The sequence below is a fragment of the Eptatretus burgeri genome, chromosome 3 (genome assembly GCF_056783735.1).
Source record: "Eptatretus burgeri isolate ZD-2024b chromosome 3, Ebu_testis_v1, whole genome shotgun sequence".
Taxonomy (NCBI): Eukaryota; Metazoa; Chordata; class Myxini; order Myxiniformes; family Myxinidae; genus Eptatretus; species Eptatretus burgeri.
In genome coordinates this window covers 60,381,984-60,405,068 of record NC_140963.1, presented here as the reverse complement: position 1 = coordinate 60,405,068, position 23,085 = coordinate 60,381,984, and the positions used below count along the sequence as shown (strand labels likewise).

The following is a 23,085-nucleotide window of genomic DNA, read 5'->3' as shown; positions in this document are numbered from 1 at the left end:
CAACCTTTTTATTTCTCACTTTAGTTTTATATGAACAACACACTTTACATTCCACATCAATCAGTTCCATATTGTGCCTGTGTTTTTTAAATCCACAGCGCAGATACAGTGCGAGGAAACAAAGCAGGTGTACAGGACAATTAAAGCACAAGTGGAGGTAGGTTTTGTATTGGAGAGAGTTCATAGACTTTGCATAAATTGCTTAAAGTCAACATTCACTCGTTCCATTGTTTTCAGTTATGAGTAAATGCTTCTTAAACATTGCATTCTACAAGCACATGCACACACACACACATGCTACTGAACTAACATGTTGCATGAGATGGTGATATTTTTTTCCTGGAAATTTCTAATTTTTTATTTCCATTTGGATTTATTCTTGCAAGCTGAAAAAAAAAAATCTAATGCATTTCAAGCTGCTGTTTCCTTCAACAGAAACTCCAGGATGAGTTCAGCAATCTGCATATAACCACTCAGCAGACAGCCAAGGACATGATCAGTAAATGTAAGAAAGCCTGATCCTTTAGCCTAACACAATCCCAAAGGGGCAAGAGAGATTATTGTAATCGGTCTGTGTTTCAATGAGAGTCCACATGCAGATCTATGTAAATATGGATCAGTCGTTCTCAGACATACTGTAATACATGTACATACCCTGGCGAGCTTTGCATCATTAATTGCTCAGTCTTGTTTGTGTTGTGGTTTTGTGATAAGTTTTGTTGTAATCACTCCAGATTCGATTTTATTTAATGTTTGTGAACTTTCAGACAATTTCAGGCTGGAAGCAACATCTCATTGATTAGTCTATCCTGAGTAGAGAGTGTCTGTGAAAATATTAATCTCAGAATTATCTTCTAATTTTTATACGCCCGATATATATATATATATATATATATATATATATATATATATATATATATATATATATATATATATATATATATATATATATATATATATCGGGGCGTATTATGTGATACCGGTCGTCCGTCCGTCCGTCCGTCCGTCCGTCTGTCCGTCTGTCTGTCCGTTCCTGTCCGCACTCTAACTCCCAAAGTTTTCAACTTTCACGTTTCATATTTGGTACATAAGTACAGATTGTGGAGACGGTGTGTCGTGATAAACGTTCGTCATCTAAAGTGGTTGCCATGGCAACCAGGATGCTGTTTTCCATGTAGTAGCACAATTCTGTCTATACCTTCTTGTTCTTCATAAATTGAAGTGTTTGAATATATAATTGTGTGTGTGCGTGCGTGCGTGCGCGCGCTTGTGTGTGTGTCACAGAGACTTTTTCAGGCGTATATTGTGCTCACTTGCGCTGTTGTTAATTATTATCATTACCTCCACCACCAAAGATGGACATAGGTGATGTTTTTACCACTGTTTGTTTGTCTGTCTGTCTATCTGTGAGCAGGATATCTCTAAAAGTTATGGACGGATTTGGACAAGACTTGGTGGACAGTTTGGGTTTGTGACCAGGATTAATTTATTAGATTTTGGTGAAGATCTGCATCGAGATCTGGATACAATCATTTTAAAGTGATTCTTTCACTTTTGAGGGATATGGCCAAAAATAATATGCATCATGATATTTCATTTGATATAATAATATATAATATGCATCATGATATATATTTGATATAATATGCATCATCAATATACGCCCGAAAAAAACATGGATGGATTCGGCCGAAACCTGGTGGACATGTTGGGTGGTTCACAAGGACAAATTGATTCACTTTTGGTGAAGATCTGGATCCGGGAATTTTTAAGTGATTCTTCACTATTGAGAGATAGGACCAAAAACGATACATAGCATGACATTTCAAAAAGTTATGGACGGGTTATGACAAAACTTGGTGTATGAGTTGAGTAGGTGACAAGAACAAGCCGATTCAATTTTCGTTAAGGTTATGATGCAGATCCGGCCTATCGGAATGATACAAAGTGTAAACTGTTCAGTCTGATGGAGGTATGCACTCTACCAAGTGCCATTATAGTTTTGCTGTGTTGTATGTGTAGAACTTAAAATAAAATAAACTTCTGCATTTTAAAATTTTTTCAGTGGAAGGTGAAAGACAAGAGAAGGAAAAATTTCAAGAGATGCACAAATATGAGATGTTGGAAAAAAGTCAGGAGGTCAGTTAGGCATCCACACAACAGTTTGTGTCTCACAGGTACACACAACAATTTATCACCGTAATGATCTAATCATAATGCCACTGATATATCTGGCATAATGATGTAATTATAACCGGAATGATCTCATCACAATGTCACTGATATGATCTGTCTGGCATTTTGTACTAAAAATACCCCTGATTCTGTTGAATGAGTTTGTTTGTATCAAGCTGGTTGTATCCATTCTTTAACCTGTTTGCCTCAGTTTGAAGAACTTTGGAAAAAAGCATCACAACAAGAGGAAGAGTTGAATTCAACAGCTTCCCAGCTCCAGACATATGAGGAAAAATGCAGCCAGCTGAGGGATATGAAAGGCAAAAAACTCAGTGTGAACTTTCACCATGTTCTCTGGAACATGGGCTTCCTTGGAAATTACAAATTATGCATTTTAGTGATTTGAAATACCCTCTCCCTACGGAAGCGGCCATGTGGGGTGAGTCATGTGTATGTGCATGTGCACACCATGTGGAAGGCAGTGTGTTAAAAGTATTATTATTATTATTATTATTATTATTATTATTATTACGAGCAAAAGTATCCATCCCCAGTGAGGTGAAAAGCAAACAAAAGTACCTGTCTCCATTGATGGGAAAAGTTTGAGTTAATTTATCAATTTAAATTATTTAATGGACTTTAAAAAGGTTAATTGTGTTGTACTCTTGGTTTCACTCAGAGCCAAAGCTCTGAACTACTTATACCGCCCTTCACAAAATGGTGGTGCAAAATCGGGCTGCAGAGGTTGGATTTGTCTCAAAAGAAGGCAAAATATCCAACTTGTGAAATAAAACTTGGCATCTACATTATTACCTCTGCCACTGAAGGTGGATGGAGGTAATGTTTTCACCCCTGTCTGTCTGTCTGTCTGTTTGTTTGGCTGACTGTGAACAGGATATCTCAAAAAGTTGTAGACACATTTGGATGAAACCTTGTGGTTAGATTGTGGGTATGACCTGGAAGAATTGATTTGATTTTGGTGAAGATCCAAATCCGAATCCGAGAATTAAAAAAAAATTTTTGAGCGAATCTGAACCATTGAGGACAGGAATAAAAGCGATATATAGCACGATATCTAAAAAAACGTTATGGACTGATTTGAATGAAACTTGGTGGGCATGTTGGAAATGTGACAAGGATGAATGAATTCGATTTTGGTGAAGATCCGAATCCGGATACGAGAATTTTTTGATTTTGTTTGTTTTTTGAGTGAATCTTCACCATTGACAGATGGGGCCAAAAATGGTATATAGCATGATATTTCAAAAATTTGTGGATGACTTGTGACAAAACTAGGTGGATTAGTTGGTTAGGTGACAAAAACAAGCCAATTTGATTCTAGTTTATATCCAGATCCAAATCCGGCCTTTCAGTGGGAAACAAAACTTAAACTGTTCAGCCTGGCAGAGGTATGTGTGTGGATGTGTGGATCAGTAACTCATATAGCTTATACAACCACCCATGTGAAAGTACATCCAGTTTTCTCCAAATTTCCCTCAGGCGAGTGTTAAACAATGCTAGTAACTGTTAGGAACAGGGTTATGCATCGAATAAAGGTCACAATTGGGCTGTAAGGTCGTCAGGGGCAACATCACACATCACACTTGAAGCTATGGCCGGGAGAAATCACAAATGAAGCCCCAATATTCAAGTTATAAACAATCCATATGCAGTCCATATATAATCTGATGGCCAGAAATATCAGACAGGCAATGGGATACATCATTCATGTGTGAAGACTCATTCATAAGCACCATTATTAGCTCAAGACCATTACCACCTCGCTTGTGGCCTACGTAGAGGCCAAGCAAGACCAGATGGCTCAGATCCCTTAGCCTATGTGGGACGCGATAATCAGAGAATGCCTCAAGGACGTCAGGTTTCCTCCAAATTTCTTTCAGTTTAGTGTTAAACAACAGCGGCAACTGTTAAAAAAGGTAATCATACATTGGACAGAATTGACTGAATAGTTTGTTGTTATAATAATGTTTACTTTCTTTAGGTGTACTCCATGAAACGCCACAATAACTTGCTTATATGCCTTAACACAGAGTTTGTCTAAGGTGGAAAATCCCTTTGGGGAGGGGGGCGGGAATGAAATTGCCACAAGCTCCTCCATGTGACCCTGAGTCTCAGTGTCAAGTTTGGTTGATATTGAATAAGTAATGACTGAATGTACTGCAGTCAGACACCAAATTGTGTATTTTAGTTTGATTACATCCCTGGTGGATGTGTGCTTGCCGATGTTATGTGTAAGCTTTTGACAAATGAGGAACGAATAACAGCAACATATTTGATACACCATTGTTATTATCATAATACAGTACCAATGTTTTATTACAACCTTTATTACTTTCAACTTAAGGTTAATAATCCTTTAGAATAACAGGAATAATGGAAAATAATGCTTCATATTTACATCACAGTATTTATTTTATTTTTTCACATTTTATGTCAGTACGTCACCGCTCCAGTCTTGTCTCTTTAGTGAGCGCATTATGAAAATGCACACTTTACTTATTTATTGGTTTATTTACAGTTTTTTAGTTTATGTATTTTTATATGACACTCTTATAAGTCACCTCGAGGAGCTTATAATAAGCACATGTACGACAAGGCCATTGGGAGACAACAGAGAACATTTTAAAGATAAATTGCAAAGACTTGACAAAGATGAACAAACAAACACAGTATATGAGATTTGAAACATGTGATTCCAGAATCACGAGCTGTGTGCTGGACACTCGACACTGGGGTAAGTTTTTAGAATTTGTAATACTCACAATATGGATGTGTTTCTCCTTTGTGAACAGAGAAGTTGCAGCAATTGCTTGAAGAGGCCATGTGCAAGGTTCAGAGTGTCAATGCTCATCTTGCAGAAACAAAAGCTGCACTGGAGTCGACCAAGGTACCTCGCTCCATGGTTTACCTTATACTGTAATTTAAACATGCAAATGACCACCGCTTTCTATTTTGCTATTTATCAATCATGACTTATCACTGTATAATTTAATTCATCTATGCTAATAAAAGCGTGTGTGTGTGTGTGTGTGTGTGTGTGTGTGTGTGTGTGTGTGTGTGTGTGTGTGTGTGTGTGTGTGTGTGTGTGTGTGTGTGTGTGTGTGTGTGTGTGTGTTGTTCATTATGCATAACATTATTTCTACTCACTCTCACTCTCACTCTCACTCTCACTCTCACTCTCACTCTCACTCTGTGTCTGTCTCTGTCTCTGTCTCTGGACATATCCGGATGGGAGTTATGTGTGGACGGTGTTTGTCTCCGGACATGTCCTGACGGTGTTGGTCTCTGGACAGCTTGGCTCCAGACATGTCCAGGCGGTATTTATGTCTGGACAGCAGTTTGTCTCCGGACTTGTCCAGACAGGAGTTTGTCTCCAGGCTGTGTTTATAGTATGACCAGTAGAAAATGGATTTCACACATTATTTTGTTTCCATCTTCACTGTTATTCGATGCAGAATCATTTTTATGCGACGGTATGAATTGTAATTAACGCTCCACCACACGACTGCCTTCCCTTCCTCTCATCTCATACTGTCTTCCCTTCCCCCACCCCTCCTCTCTCGTTTCCCTTCCACCTCTTCACTTCCCCCCCCTCTCCCTTTTCCCCACTCTTTTTCTCCCTCCCCCCTTTCCTATTGCCATCAGTGAAACAACGGATGGTATTTGCTAGTTTTGAATAATATTATGACAGTCACAAAATACATTGAACGGAATAGAATTTATTTTCCATCTCAGAAAAAACACTCTTCATGGCATTTTGATTGACAGGATAGATCAGTGGTCATGTAATTATTTCTGAATGAATTGTCAAGACTGAGTTTGATTCTTAATGGAATACGATTAATATAACAAAGAAACCAGTCATGCTTGTGCTTTGCAGGCAGGGCATTGCTTTCTTGTACATAATTTTTTGGAGAGGATGATAAGCAGCATTGTGGTCATTAAATATCTTGTTGTCCTTTGTGACACTCACACTTTGGGTCAGTATTTGAGGAGTTTCTAAATTTCTACCTCTATTCTAAAGTTTTGCGCCTCACTGGCTAATATTATGAGCAGTGCTCAAAGCCTGAATCATATGGTTGCAGGGGTCTAATGCATATTTCATCAATGTTTCGTCAATGCTAATGAGGACATTGCACCTTATCTGGATTGTTCCTTCATTGCATAAAACATTTTAAAGGGGTGTTGGAGTGGATTTTGTTTTCTGTTTTGCAGGCTGAAAAAGACAAGATTGAGGGTGACCTGGTTGCTGCACACATGGCCTTGGAAAAGGTAATGCGTGAGAAAGAAGAGGAGTTGTTCATGTTTGATCAGAAAGAGAAAAGCTTGCAACTGCAACAAAAACAACTTGAAAGCACAAAAATTGATCTGGAAGAGAAACTCTCTGATTGCATGAAAAAGTGAGTTCCTCTGGGATATTTGTAGGTTCGTTTAAATAGATTCTGCATCTAAAAGCATCCAGTATCCTTCATCTTGACTGCTAAGTGAATCAACGACCCTTTGCTAACTTTAACAAAAAGAGCCTCACAGCTTTACTTGCCAGGCCACGCACAAGATGATCGCGGTTATTGACCAGGAATTAGATGTAAATTGGATCAATTGCCTCAGAAAGACGGAAAAATAATATTCTTTACATTTCCGCAGGAGTTTCTCATTTGATGTCAGTACTTCTATCAAATAAAGAGAAATGAAATGTTTAAAGTGCAGGTGATGCAAGGATAATTAAGTCACAACTGCATTGGCTTATCCATACATCCGTTGGGACCATACTTTGTGCAGAGCGTTGGTGCTGCTTAAGCAGTCTCCTTGGCTATTGGGCACAATCCTAGACAGGTCGCCACTCCAACACAGGACATCAGCAAGCTGCCACTTATTTTGCTGACCTTGGAAGGATGACAGGCAGAGTCAACCCCACCTGGTATTAATTCAACAGCTAAGTGGGATTTGAACTCGGGACCCGAGGATCCCAAGCCCACCACCCTCACCATAAAGCCAACACCAGGCATGCATTGGCTTATGGGAGGAATACAGTGGACTTTCTGCTTTGATAAAATTATATTTTATGCAGAATTTTATATCATCAGCAAATTAATGATGAGCTGTTAAAATATAACATAAACATGTCGAGCTCATGTCTTATGAGGGAAACAATAAATCTTTGTCTTACTTTTCCATGCAAGGAACATAATTTTTTTTTGGGGGGGGATGAAAATATTTCAAAGAATGAGGGATGGTTTGTGGGGTGGAAGTTGTTCTAATGTTTGAAGGTGCCATGAATTCTGGACAGCCTGGAAGATCTCAAGAATGTTTATGCAGACCTTCTCACATGTTCACAGCAATTCACCAAAGAACACGGTAAAGGTTTTTGCATACATCAGTAAGCAGTGTTTAATGGCTTCATCTTAACACGATTATACAATTTTAAGATATTTCTACACACAGAAGCATATAAACATTGAATAATTGAATGGTTGCAATCCACTACATTTTGGAGCTTTGACCCATTTGAATGAGTACTTCCAGGAACGGTGGATTCACACAAGTGAGGTTCTTGTTGTGCCCAGTAAAGATAAAATTTACCACCATATGATAGTTTACACATTTCACTTTATGGTCATTGAGTTCAAATGTATTCACTTTAAGAATTGCTGAGCAGACTGCTTTCTTTGTTGTGTAATGCATTGTTCATTAGCCTCGCCCGTTCCCGAAAGGATGGGAAGGAATATTGGAATTGGTCTTTGAGTTGGTGAGTGTGTGTCTGCCCACAGATCAATTTTAATATTGATTGTTAATTTTCAGATCTAACAACACATATATATATATATATATATATCGAAATATGTGGAGTGTGATGAGCTCTCCCCCGATCTCCAATGTACATAAAGTCCAACACCAAAGTGTCACCTCCAATCCAGAAGCCTCAGACTGGCGACTCTGTAAAACAGACAGATTACATGGTCAACATCAGATAAACATTAAAAGGAGCTTCCTCTCCTAATTTCGGGCTTATTTGCCAACATCAGGACAGCATACAGATAAATTTCTCACCAATGATGACCACATTCATCGTTTAAACATCAATTATACCTCCTTGCTGTTATAGTGAGCATCGCCTTGGATTTTGTCTCACATGGTAAAACCGCATAATCCACAAAGAACAACCGTCCATCTGCCACCCAGACAATTGTTCCCACGAGTGCAAACCATTCAACTAGAAGGCACATGGTGCGATTGAATGAGTAAGTGCGTCCAAACCTTTGCCTGGTATGGTTTGTGTATAAATTGTTACGTCTGAGGGGGGGGGGGTATGCATTCAAAGCGTAATTAGGATGTTTAATTCGGTATGCCATGCTGTTCGAGTTGTACCAGGATCTCGATGTAATAAATAGCAATTCAGTGGTGATAAGTTGTCTAGTAAATGTCCATTTCTTTAAGGGGGAAATGATAATTGTCACGTAATTAGATAGGGATACGGGTTAGGGTAAGTGTGTATGCGTATCCCCTTTTAGTATTCCCTGTAGGCTTGCCGTGACGTAACAGGACAGTGCTGTGGATGGCTCCGCCCCTTGATCACGATTGGCGGAAGGCGACGGCGGAGGGCCAATAAAAGGGCTCGATTGGAAGTGACGAGGACTCGAGTATAAAAAGGTTCTGTTCGGGAGAAGAAGAGGAGGAAGAGTGATAAAAAGGAAGCGTCTGGTCGAGGCTGTTTGTCTCTGAGCGCGCTCTCTCGTTGCGCTGGTTCGTTCCTCGATTCGTCGTGTCTCGTGGCCTTGCTGTGCCTCGTGCCTCACCTCGGTTGGCTCTGGAGTTCTGCTGGCTCGGAGTATGGGACCGAACGGCGGGCGGACCTGCCTCCCTCTCCTGCTCGCATCTTGGCGCCAGAACTGGCTCCCTGGCGGCTGTGAGCGGACTTGGGCCTACACCAGGAGGTCGGCACCACCAGGAACAGCACCACGGTGGCTGGTTGGAGCTCACAGGCTGGAAACCGCGGCTCTGCGCAAAAGAGCTGACGGAACCTCGGCACCACAGTGTCTCCTGCCCCTGACGAGCGCAACGCCAGCTCGTCCGGCACCAATCCAGTGACTGTTACGTCGACACCACGGGCAAGCCAGACCACTAGCTACGTTGTGTGTGTGTGTGTGTGTGTGTGTGTGTGTGTGTGTGTGTGTGTGTGTGTGTGTGTGTGTGTGTGTGTGTGTGTGTGTGTGTGTGTGTGTGTGTGTGTGTGTGTGTACCTGGCACCTTAGAAGGTTTGAGATTTGTATATCCATTGGAATTGTTTGTGTTTCCCCCCACGCCCGAACCCACACCACCTCCCGTCGAATCGCCCCGGATCCCTCCTCTTGCCGAGTCTTATTATCGTTCTGGTTAGAGAAATAAACATTATTAACTCAGTGAAAAGCAACTCGTGCCACCTTCCTCGTCCTGATTGCTTGAGAGCGATTAAAACCACCATCTTTGGGTTATAAAAAATAAACCGCCTCCATCGTTTCGGCTCATCTTACGTTGGCGGGACTGTTCAAGTCCTGTGAACGTCACAATATATATATATATATATATATATATATATATATATATATATATATATATATATATACACACATATATACACACACCATTCCAGGCAAAGGTTTGGATGCACCTACTCATTCAATATATACTGAAACGCAAAAGAAATTTGCCACTTGTTTGAAATGTAATAAAATTGTAACAGTTCAAAATAAAACAAACCAACAATTGCTAATTGAAACATTGGCATTTTATTGATGACATGTCTAGTTTTTGACCAAGATACACCATCTCATAAGTTTGTTCTACAGCACAGAACAGCACAGGGTGCAATGTCAGTCCCCTTTCAATAACGTGTGTGGCCACCATTGTTTTGGATACAGGCAGTGAGTGCATCGTCGGCGCATACTGCCTACCAGTCTTTGGATGGATTGCTGCTGGATTCTGTCCCACTCAGTCCTCAATGTCTGAAGCCATCTGACTTAGGACCATCTGCCTGTCCTGCCTTGCAGTGGTGACTCTTGGCCTCCCTGATCGAGGTCTGTCATCTGCAGAGTTGTGGAGGGTGTCTCTGTCCACCAGGGCCAATATGGTCTGGTGTGAACAGCCAAGGCGACGTGCCACCCCACGGTAGCTCAATCCGCCTTGCAGTATGCCCAAGGCACACTGCCGTTGATCCCTTGGCAATCATGGCAAGTTGATTGAAATGCCCATTTTGCACTGGCCTTTTTGAAGCCAATATCCAGACATCACGTGCAGCTCAGTAAAATCATCCCATACCCCTTGGCTAATCACTGACAGTCAAAAGGGCTGTTCAACAGCTGTGCTATGAAGTGACCATTGAAGGTTCAAGTGACCATCCGTGACCGTTTTTTCTGACAGTGAGGACACTATTTGTGAAGACTCCGTTCTCCGGCCCGGTATGAAGAGAGTCAACAGAAGAGGATTCACCAAAAATGCAGCTTTATTGAAGGACCACACGCCAGCGGAGTTGGTGTTGGCAGCTCAACCAACAGTGAAGAGCTCCCAAAACCACACTGAGTTTTACATTCACAAACTCTCCTTTATATACAATCTATCTCTAATTCCAATCTATGTCTGGTTATACTCGAACTTCGTTGGTGTGACAAGAACAATCTATCTCTCATTCCAATCTATGTCTGGTAATACTCTAACCTAGTTGGTGTGATAAGAGCTCTTATTTTATGGTCTAACAGTCGTCCATCTCCTACGTCCAAAAGTGTTATCACTGTGGGATGGTTGCAGGACAAACAGAAATCCCTTTTAAGTTCACATAAATCCAAAGAGGAAAACAGGTCTGGCTTTGGTAAAAGAACAAAGTTCTATTCGTTTCTCAGACAAAGGAATGTGGGTTGACCATTAGGGGGCAGCCCTGTGCCAATGATGGACTACCTGACAGCATTTTCAGGCTATGACCATTTTAACCTAAACAAAGCCCCAATATTGGAATGCTTAGAACCTAGGTAACGTTTTTTCCTCGGGTTGCTATCACTGAAATAACACAGCCTGCGTCTTTAGAGGGCATCTGGTGAGTTGACTTGCTGGGACACCGTGCCACTAAAAGACAGAGAGTTTTACAGAGTATTTTAAAAGTGGGTTCGAATCCCTACATCTAACTAATATATATGTATTAAGTATGGATCGGATGTGACCATAACATATCACTCCTCACACTATTGTCCACAAATAAGTTCACACATTTAAGACACGCAGTGTTATTGTTGATATTTGAAGGCTTAAAAGGTGGTAAGTTTCTTTTGTGTTTCAGTATATATATATATATATATATATATATATATATATATATATATATATATATATATATATATATATATATATATATATATATATATATATATATATATATAGTTGCGAATTCGCGCCCGCCGGCGTGCGATCGACCGCGTGTAGCCAAAAGTGACCGCCTCGCCCACCGGAACGGACAACTCAGTCGTGACCCTCCGGGAACTACCGCCCGCAGCCAGTCACGTGTGGGGGTTTAACCTCACCACAACTCGGTCCGCATTCTACCCGCGCGAAATAGGGTCCGATCGCCGAATGGTCGATTTACCTAAGTATTCGCGCGAGTAGTGTACCAAGGAGTTGTACCACGCCACAGGCCGACTCCGGACATGAACCGCTTAAGCTGTTCGTTCCGTATTACAGGGATGTGGAAACCCACTACGAATCCCTTACGTGATGCAAGATGGAGATTCAATAAAAGGAAGGAGACGAAGCAAAGCGGGAAACAGTTCAACAAGCAATGCACATTTATTACGGAAACACGGAAGGCACGTATATTACAGTCAAGACAAGATGCAACAAAAGCAAATGCAATACGACCGAATAAAAGGGCAATTATTAACAACACATATAGTTCCACTTGTCGGGACTCGGCGCCACATCACTCATACAAAAAGCAAAGGAAAGAAAGCCACCCTCACAGGCAAAGAGGCAGACAGGTCCGTGGACCAAATGTGCGTGGATCCTGGAGGAGCGGCCAGGTCCACGAGACCGAGAAGGTCTTACCCGTGTCCTCGTGACGCGATGGCAGGCAAGCCGCAATGTTCGCGCAGCTGCGCCCCGACTCCGTGCCCCTGGAGTGGTCGGCGAGCCCTCTCCGACATGCTCCGCGCAAGCAGTTTTGTTGGCACCACATTTAGGGTGGGGGAGGAACGGGGCCCCCCGGCACTATCTCAACGCGGATGGGGGGGGATTGCTGATGCTCAGGGAGAGGGGAATGGCTGGCTGGCTTGGACCCTGCGACGAGACGAGCGACCCCCACACCGCAACCTCGTTGCCGACCGCCGTCTTCACTTGACTCAAACTTGAACTCTTCACTTGCCCCGACCAGCCGCCTGCAACTCAACCACGCAAACTCTTCGAGTTTCCTTATGCTCGCGTCTTTATAGGCCGCAGGAGGAGGCTATATGCAAATTTCAGGATCAAAACGCGATTGGAGGCGGGGCCACGCCACCCTCTGTTCAGCCATTGGTACAGAAAAAAGGAGGCGTGAACGTCTTTTGATCCGAATTCCTCTTGTAAAGAATCCACGTCCATCGTGCTTGGAGGCGGGGCCATACCGCCCGACGCTCGCCCATTGGACAGAGAAAAAGGTGGCGTGAAGCCTTCCTGATCCGAATTTCTCCGTGAGAGGAAGGCATTCGTACTCGTGGCTCGACGCGTTCGGCATCAATCGCCGAACGGGCCCTGGACAGCACGACGTTTGGTGTTGACTGGTGGTGTGGTCGATGGTTGTAGAAGGAGATAGGCGAAGGTGGTGGGGGGTTTGCTGTGGTGGTTTGGTTGTTGGTGGGCATCGTTTGGGAATGGCGGTGAAGCGTGTTTGCGGAATGGAGTTGTGAAGGTAAAGGTAGTGGCTGTTTGCGTTGTTGGCGGCTTAATGGTCAAAAATAACAATAGAGAAAGAAAAATAGCTAACTCAAAGCATCGCAGCCTGGATGAATCACACATATTCCCTCTGTACAACGGGTTTGGGCTAACCACACATGAACTTACTGATATATCTCACCTGAGGACTCCTTATGGTGTAATGCAAATTTCCACAACCGTAACTATATATATATATATATATATATATATATATATATATATGTATATATATATATATATATACATATACATATACATATACATATACATATACATATATCTACAGGGTGTTTCAAAAAGATTGATACAACTTTGACTTCCTGCCATTTCTTTGTTTTTTGACCTATACCGATTTCCTTTTAATGGTTTGGTGTTGTTATCATGGTATTTGTTCCTTTGGCTTTCGAGCTCCATCGCTCAACTATGCCATTGACAGGGAAGCAGAACACAAAAGTAGTGGCTCTGTGGTATGAGACAATCATATGTAGATACCCGCTAGAGGTTTTGCTGGGAATACGACCTCAGAACACGTGACGGACCCACAAATTGTGCCATTCAATCTATTGTCAAATATTTTGAGTACAAGGGTACAGTGCACAATCAGAGCAAAGGCAACAGTGGCAGGCCAGCATTAGTAACCAAGAGCCAAGCCAGCATCAACGCCGTGTGAAAATCTGCAGTGGACAGTTTCAAGAAGTCCCATCGCCGGTGCTCCCGGGAGCTGGGCATCAAACCAACATCAGTCTGGCGTATCCTCACTAAGGAACTGAAGCTTTTCCCATACATCATTTCTATTAGGCATAAACTAAGTCAAAATGACATGAGAAGGAGACTTGATATGTGCAATTGGCTCAGTGACAGGATGGAGCAGTACCCAAGCTGGATCAACCTGATCTGGTTCAGTGATGAAGCCCATTTCCACTTGAATGGTGCCATCAACAACCACAAGAACATTTTCTGGGGGGTAGAACCACCTGAGGAGATCACTGAGAGGTACCTGAAAGGGACTAAGGTCACATGCTTCTACGTCTTCAATGCCAGATCAGGAATGCTTGGGCCTTACTGGTTTGAGAATGACAACTGCAGGAGAGTGACAATCAACGTTGAGCACTGCAGGGCCGTGCTCCAGAAGTTCCATGATGATATAGCCCAAAAGGTCATCCCAAACCAGCTCAGCATGACCTGGTTTATGCAGAATGGTGTACCCCCGCATACAGCTGTTGACACTATCACTTTTCTGTGGCAGCTCTTCAGAAACCGCCTCGTTGCCCTCCCTGGGTACCACTTTTAACTCGGCAGCCCATAGCCCAGTCTTGAATCCTCTGGACTACTGGTTCTGGAGGACTGCCAAGGGCTCTGTCTATGCCAACCACCCTGTCACACTGGATGATCTGAAGCAGGAGGTGTCAGACTACCTCCAGGCAGTGCCACATGAGACCTACATGAAAGTTGGACAGAACTTTGGAGTCAGGATCAATGCCTGTCTGAACCATGGAGAGGTACACATTGAGAACATCAATTACAAGGATTTTGCATAAATGCAAATTTCACACCTTGGGGTTTCACGAACTCTTGCAGTGACTTATTGCAATAGCAATCAGTGACAGAAAATACCATGTCATACGCTTTCAAGAAATGTTTGGTTCATCACGTTCCTGAGGTTTTTGTTTCTTTGGAAATAAACATTTAAAGTTGCATCACTCTTTTTGAAACAATATATAGATATATATATATAGTTACGAATTTCGCCCATCCGGCGTGCGAACGGCCACGTAACTTGAATCGCGACGCGTCGCCCACCGGAACGGACAATTCAGTCGTGACCCTCCTGGAACTACCGCCAGGAGCCAGTCACGGGTGGGGGTTTAACCTCACCACAATCGTGCCAATTGCCCACCCGCGCAGGATAGGGTTGCTCGCCAAATTCGACCGACCTAAGTACCTGCGCGAGTGGTCGACCGGGCGATCGTACCTCGCCGCAGGTCGACTTCGGATACGAACCGCTTAAGCGGCTTGTTCCGTGCTGCAGGCATAACCGAGCGGAGTTATCGTCGACCTCGACTTATCAGTTCAGATTCAGATTACTTATCGGGTGTTTCAACCCACTACCAATCCCTTACGTGATGCAAGATGGAACTTTCAACCGAAGGAAAGGACGCAACGAAACGGGAAGCAGTTTGACAAGCAAGCACTTTTATTTCACACACACAACACACGCACGTAAGGCAGTAATGCAATGTGCAGCAAAAGCAAAATGTAACAAAAGCAAAAGCACTACTACCGACTATAATTATTAACAACACTTAAACAATTATACTTGTCAGGACTCGGCACCACATCATTCATTCAAAATAAACAGGAAAGACCTCCCCATAGGCAGGGAGGTAGACGGGGTCCGTAGACCAAATGTGCGCGGAACCTGGAGGAGCGGCCAGGTCCACGAGACCGAAAAGGTCTTACCCGTGTCCTCGTGACGCGATGGCGGGCAAGCCGCAATATCCGCGCGCTGCGCCCCGACTCTGTGCCCCTGGCGTGGTCGGTGAGCCCTCTCCGGCGTGCTCCGCGCAAGCACATTTTGGTCGGCACCACGGTTAGGGTGGGGAATGAACGTGGCCACCGGCACTATCTCAGCGCGGATGGGGGGGGGGAATTGTTGATGCTCAGGGTCGAGCGAGGGGAATGGCTGGCTGGCTTGGTCGCTTGTTAAAGCGAAGGTGGCTCGAGTCCAGCGACGAGATGACACCAACGACGAGACGAGCCCAGCGACGAGATGACACCAACCACGGGACGAGCCCAGCGACGAGACGACACCGACCACGGAAAAGGCAACCCCCACACTACAACAATGAGTTCCACACAGACTCGCGTCTTTTATAGACCGGGGGAGGAGCCTGTATGCAGATTTTAGGATCAAAACACGATTGGAGGCGGGGCCACGCCACCCTCTGTTCAGCCATTGGTGTGGCAAAAAGGGGCGTGAGCCTCTTTTGATCAGAATTCCTTCCTGAGAGGAATTCACATTCATCGCGCTTGGAGGCGGGGCCACACTGCCCGACGCTCGCCCATTGGACTGAGGAAAAGGGGCGTGAACCTCCCCTGATCCGAGTTTCTCTCCCGTAAGGAATCCATTGCACTCGCGGCTTGCTGCGTTCGGCAGCAATCACCGAACGGCTTCGGACAGTACGACGTTCGGTGTTGATTGGTGGTTTGGTCGATGGTTGTGGAAGGAGAAAGGCGAAGGTGGTGGGGGGTTTGCTTTGGTGGTTGGTGGGCGTCGTTTGGGAATGACGGTGAAGCGATGTTTGCGGGATGGAGTTGTGGAGGTAAAGAGGCGAAGGTGGTGGTGTTTGAGTTGTTGGTGGCTTAATGGTCCAAAATAACGATATGGAAAGAAAAATGGCTAACTCAAAGCGTCGCAGCCCGGATGAATCACACATATTCCCTCTAAACAACAGGTGTGGGATAACTTCACATGAACTTATCCATATATCTCACCTGAGGACCCTTTATGGTGTATTGCGAATTTCCACAGCCATAACAATATATATATATATATATATATATATATATATATATATATATATATATATATATATATATATATATATATATATATATATATATATATATATATATATATATATGTATATATATATATATATATATATATATGTATATATATATGTATATATATATATATATATATATATATATATATATATATATATATATATATATATATATATATATATATATATATATATATATATATATATATATATATATATATATATATATATATATATATATATATATATATATATATATATATATATATATGTATATATACATATATATATATATGTATATATATATATATATATATACATATATATATATATATGTATATATATATATATATATGTATATATACATATATATATATATATATATATATATATATATATATATATATATATATATATATATATATATATATATATATATATGTATATATATATATGTATATATATATATATATATATATGTATATATATATATATATATATATATATATATATATATATATATATATATATATATATATATATAGTTGCGAATTCGCGCTCGCCGGCGTGCGAACAGCCACGTAACTCGAATCGCGGCACGTCTCCCACCGGACGGACAATTTAGTCATGACCCTCTCGGAACAGCGCCGGGAGCTAGTCACGGGTGGGGGTTTAACCTCACCACGATCGTGCCAATTGCCCACCCGCGCAGGATAGGGTTGCTCGCCAAATTCGATCTACCTAAGTACCTGCGCGAATGGTCAACTGGGCGATCGTACCACGCCACAGGCTGACTCCGGACACGAACCGCTTAAGCGGTCCGTTCCATTCTACAGTGATAACCGAGCGGTGTTATCGTCGGCCTTGACGGTTCCGATTAATTACCGGTGTGTTGAACCCGCTACGAACCCCTTACGTGATGCAAGATGGAGATTCAAATGGAGAAAAGACGAAGCGAAACGGGCACAGTTCAACAAGCAAGCATTTTATTACGCGCACACACAGACAAGCACGGAAAGCACGTATTTACAGCCATACAATTATGCACAAAAAGCAAATGTAATACAACCGACTAACGCGTACAGACGGCAACACTTACACAGTTTTACTTCACAGACGGCACCAACACACATTTACACAAAAGCAAAAGAAGGAAGCCACCCTCACAGACAAGGAGGCAGACAGGCCCGTAGGCCAAATGTGCGCGGGACCTAGAGGAGCAGCCAGGTCCGCGAGACCGGGGAGGTCTTACCCGCATCCTCGTGATGCATTGGCGGGCAAGCCGCAAAGTGTCCGCGCCACTGTGCCCCGACTCCGGGCCCCTGGCGTGCTTGTTGGTACCACGTTTGGGGTGGGGGAGGAATGGGGCCCCCTTTTGCACTATCTCAGCGCGGGGGAAGGGGAAATTGTTGGTGCCCTGGGGGCGGGGAGTTGCTGGCTGAATTGGGTCCCGTGACGAGACGAGCGATCCCCCACACCGCAGCCTCATCGCCGACTGCCGTCCTCCTGGCCTCGGACCCGAGCTCTCCTGCCCCGACCAGCCGCCCGCAGCTCCAGCGCGCACTCGACTCAACTCCACCAATGCGGCGCTCCTTGTCTCCAACAGCAACTCCTCGACGACACACTCTCCTTCCAGTTCCACACTCTCCTCTCGTTCCACACTCTCCTGTAGTTCCACACTCTCCTCGCGAGTCGCCTTCCGCTCGCACCTTTATAGTTCTCAGGAGGCGCCGATATGCAAATTCCCGGAGCAGAACGCGATTGGAGGCGGGGCCACAGCGCCCCTCCGGTCAGCCATTGGTCGGGCAAAAATGGGCGTGAACCTCCCCTGATCCTAAAATTTGCATAGACGGACATGGACGGAATTCACCTACGTGCGCCTGGAGGCGGGGCCAAGCCGCCTCGCGCTTGCCCATTGGATGGAGGAGAAGTGGGCGTGAAGCATTCCTGATCCGACAATCGACGCATTCGGCCTCCATGGCCGAACGGCTCCGGGAACACGACGTTTGGTGTTGACTGATGGTGTTTGGGAATGGCCGTAGAAGCGATGATGTGGGATGAAGTTGTGAAGGTAAAGGCGAAGGTGGTGGTGTTTGCAAATGGTTGTAGAAGCGATGATGTGGTAGCGTAGGTGGTGGAGGTGGCGTCATTGTAGTGTGCTTGGCGCTGTGGTGGGGATGGCGTGGTTGTTGAGATGCTGTTTGTTGGAAATAAAAGATAGAACAGAAAATGGCTAACTCAAAGCATCTCAGCCCGGATGGATCACATAAATTCCCTCGAAACAACGGGTTTGGGCTAACTACACATGTACCTCTGGAGATATCTCACCTGAGGACCCTTTATGGTGGAATGCGAATTTCCATAGCCGTAACACTACCTCCTCCCCTTTTTACAGACTCGTTCCGAGTCGTCAAATTCTCGTGTGCCATCATGTGTAGTTCTCCCTGAGTACGTTTTACCTTCGGATCACTGAGTGCGACATTCATGGTATTCATGTCCCCAAAATAAATAACCTATGGGCTGAGTAACTAACTAAACAAACCCACTCACTCAGATGACTTCAATAAAATTGCCGGCGCAAGACAGACATGCCAGGGACGCACTCATATTTACAGTACATCTTAACAACTTAACCTTACAAAATTAACATTAACCATGGCCCAGGATCAATGGACTCTGCAAAGAGAAAAGCAGTTTGCAGGGAGCCAGGCTGCTCGCATGCAGTCTCTGGCTCATGCAATGCAGGTGACAGAGAACGTGGCCGGCTGCTCGCACGCAGTCCAAGGCCTCCCTCTTTTAAAATGAACACAGTGAACCACAACAGTGCATGGGCTGCACAAATGCAGTCTCCTTGTGCGGCTGCCTACAGGGCAGTCCCTGCGGCACAGTGAACGGTGCGGACTCAAGCCGACACAAACAAGGAACGGTGGATGGATGGTTGCAAATAAACAATGGTGCACGGACTGCTGGTGCAGTCCCATGTTTCAGCTGCCATCAGGGCAGTCCTCGCAAACTGCGCGACGATCCTGGCGCACATGGCAATGAACGGGGGGAGGGGGGCAAATCAAAACAGAACGGGGAAAAATGGACGAGGGCAGTAGGCATGGCATGGCAAAGGCAGGCAGGCAAGGCATGGCATGACAAGGCCGCTGTAGCAAACACAGCCGGCAGATGAACTGGCCGGCACAGGCCTTGCAGCAAACACAGCCGGCAGTGGAGCTGACCGGCACAGGCCTTGAAGCATAACAACAGCCAGCAGACGAAGTTGGCCGGCCTCTCGCCGTGCAGTGCAGGTTGGTGGAGGGAGTGCGGAGGTGCTGGCCACTCTGAAGGCGGGCTCGGACCTACTGACTTGTTTCCCTCCCACCTATCGCCTTTGCCTGTCACTGTCCATACCCACTCCCTTGATTTGTAAAAACCCAATTTAGCCCCAACTAATTTTTTTGTTGTTTTTATTTTTATCCTTACTTCCCCACTGTAATTCGTCCCCTAACCCCCTTAATCATCCTTGTTCGGCTAACCTATCGTGTCCGAGCCTACTCCCAACCTCAACGTTCCCTTCCCGGAGGGGAATGAGGGAAAGCTTGCGTCCTGTGTCGAGGCCCAAAAAAGCCTCAGGATGGCCTCCCCAGACTTCAGCGATCTTTAACCCAAAGTTGGTCCAGCGGCCCACAACGAGAGCGAAGGGATGGATGGTGCGGAGGGGTACACTTCCTAATCTACCCTAACCATTTAACTGTTAAACGACCCTTGGGCTTTCAACAAGCGACTCTCGCTTAACCAATCGGTCCTCGCAACCAAGATTCCCTTCGCCTGTGTTGGTGTCCTTGCAAATTCTGGGCCATGCCCTCCAATTTTCTCTCCGTGCCTTCACACAGTTTCATGGCTGGGACGCGTGGCTCCCTTGGCAGGCACTACCCTCTGCCGATTCTCCAGCTATGGCACCCCAGGGCACTACACTGCCTCCGAGCCTACCAGCTCCCTAACCACCGGGGAGTGCCCTCCCTGGCGACTCCGCTGAAACGCTCACGTGGCAGGCTGGCTTCCCGGGCCCCTTTCCGAGGGTCACCCGTGCCCACAACACTGCCCACGCGGCTAACGGCGCCCCGGGCCCCCGCATCATGCGGGCGCACACGTGCCCACTACACTATCCCGGCCCCCCGTGGGCCCTTGGCCTACCGCGGCCGACCAGCCCGGTGCCCAGGGTACCCACTCAGCGATACTCACCTTTCGCAGCCACGCTCCCAGCCTGTCAACAGGGCTCCTGCACCCCTCCAAATGGGTATCGAGCCTACATTCACACCAACAGCAAAACAACCTCCATTTTCCAATTTCCAAGATCCAAGATCAGGAGAAATTACATTGCGTTCTGTTCTAGCCTCTTCTTCCTTCACGAGCTCTTTGTGTCCCTGCTCGTGCGAGCTTTCTCTGTTCGCTTCTGCCTTTCTGCTTCGTCACAATCATAAACCTCCTTCAAGGTGTGAACGTTTGCTGACAGGCAAATTGCGTTGCGTTCTGTTTGGCCTCTTCTCCTTCCACGAGCTATTTGTGTCCCTGCTCGTGCGAGCTTTCCCCATTTGCTCCTGCCTTTCTGCTTCTTTCATGATCATTAAAATCCTTCACAGCTCTCTTCCCTTCTCCCACAAGCTCTCTCTCTCTCTCTCTCTCTCTCTCTCTCTCTCTCTCTCTCTCTCTCTCTCTCTCTCTCTCTCTCTCTCTTTCTCTCTCTCTGTCTCTGTGTCTGTCTCTGTCTCTGTCTCTGTCTCTGTCTCTGTCTCTGTCTCTGTCTCTGTCTCTGTCTCTGTCTCTGTCTCTGTCTCTGTCTCTGTCTCTCTCTCTCTCTCTCTCTCTCTCTCTCTCTCTCTCTCTCTCTCTCTCTCTCTCTCTCTCTCTCTCTCTCTCTCTCTCTCTCTCTCTCTGTCTCTGTCTCTGTCTCTGTCTCTGTCTCTGTCTCTGTCTCTGTCTCTGTCTCTGTCTCTGTCTCTCTCTCTCTCTCTCTCTCTCTCTCTCTCTCTCTCTCTCTCTCTCTCTCTCTCTCTCTCTCTCTCTCTCTCTCTCTCTCTCTCTCTCTCTCTCTCTCTCTTTCTCTTTCTCTCTCTTTCTCTCTCTCTCTCTCTCTCTTTCTCTCTCTTTCTCTCTCTTTCTCTCTCTTTCTCTCTCTTTCTCTCTCTTTCTCTCTCTTTCTCTCTCTTTCTCTCTCTTTCTCTCTTTTTTTTTCTCTTTTTCTTTCTTTTTGTTTTCTCTCTTTCTCTCTTTTTTTTTCTCTCTTTCTCTTTTTTTGTTTTCTCTCTTTCTCTCTTTTTGTTTTCTCTCTTTCTCTCTTTTTTTTTCTCTCTTTCTCTCTTTTTGTTTTCTCTCTTTCTCTCTTTTTTTTTTCTCTCTTTCTCTCTTTTTTTTTTCTCTCATTGGTCTGCAGCCAATGGAGGAAAACTTGTGAAAATAACAACATCACTTGTGGAAAATACCACGCCATTCTAAAGGAACTTTCAACGCATCCTCCGCCCTCCCTTTATATGCCCAAAGCCATGAAGTGAGGCCCCAGGCCCCTCCCCGTGCACGCAAGATACCCACTGGCACGTTTCTGCACTGCACCATGCCTGTGAGAAGTGCCGCACCTTGCAGGCCACGATGAACACCAAGTGTCATGAACCTGCATGTGAGATGCAACATGAACGTGCACCTGAAAGCACCCGATGTGTTAACAATCACAGACGGGTCAAACGTGCCCAATTAAACAATGCATGAATGGAGGGAACACGGAGAGGAATTCCGCCGGACTGAGGGAAGACTGAACGGTCGCCGAGTCGAAGGCAAGACCGATGGGGTGAAGGAGGGACTGTTGAAAGGGTGTTTGATGAAGCGGAGATTATTGCTGGACCATTGAAATGGGCCAATTGGGTAAAGGAGGGAAGATTGAAAGTAACAGAGGGGGAGAGGGGAGACATTACACTGGAAAAATACAACCCAGTCAACACATGCCCCGAGAACAGCCTTTTGATAAGGGACCAAGCACTATCTACACCAGTGCTTCTCAAACTATCTGATGTGGCGAACCGGCAGGTTTTTTTCCAATGTTCCATGGACCGGTACCATATTTGTGCCATATTATTGGTTCACGAAAAAATATTTTCACGAAAAAAATAAGTGACCACTATATTCGTTATTGTTGTGTGTCTGTCTGTCTGTATGTCTGTCTGTATGTCTGTCTGTCTGTCTCTCCTGAGCATAGCTCCGTGAGTTTTGATCCGATCCTGACAAAATTTTGGTGGGAGGTTTATATCATGATCTAGTTGTGTTTTCCTGAAAATAGGCGTGATGCGCCCATTATGGGCAGAGCTACACCCAAAAAACATGTTTTTAGGGGGAAGCCGATTTCAATTTGCATCTTCTCCGA

General features: G+C 44.7%; 1 protein-coding gene and 1 long non-coding RNA gene across 8 annotated transcripts in view; one reads left to right on the top strand and one right to left on the bottom strand.

Moving 5' to 3' along the window:
* Positions 1–23,085, top strand: part of LOC147030011 (uncharacterized) — a 199,744-nt gene that overhangs the window by 76,271 nt on the left and 100,388 nt on the right. For 6 of the 7 annotated variants that reach the window (XM_085873639.1, XM_085873640.1, XM_085873642.1 and 3 more), the window contains 7 exons: positions 99–157; positions 436–505; positions 2,066–2,139; positions 2,387–2,495; positions 4,989–5,083; positions 6,412–6,596; positions 7,484–7,551. In XM_085873639.1, the coding sequence (XP_085729765.1) occupies positions 99–157; positions 436–505; positions 2,066–2,139; positions 2,387–2,495; positions 4,989–5,083; positions 6,412–6,596; positions 7,484–7,551 (660 nt within the window). The remainder of the gene's footprint in view (positions 1–98; positions 158–435; positions 506–2,065; positions 2,140–2,386; positions 2,496–4,988; positions 5,084–6,411; positions 6,597–7,483; positions 7,552–23,085) is intronic. The other variant, XM_085873643.1, reaches the window with a different exon arrangement.
* LOC147030012 (uncharacterized) lies at positions 7,555–21,260 on the bottom strand. Its single transcript, XR_015056174.1, has 2 exons — positions 20,919–21,260; positions 7,555–8,130 (listed from the first exon to the last, which is right to left on the bottom strand). It is a non-coding gene; the product is annotated as an uncharacterized LOC147030012 (long non-coding RNA).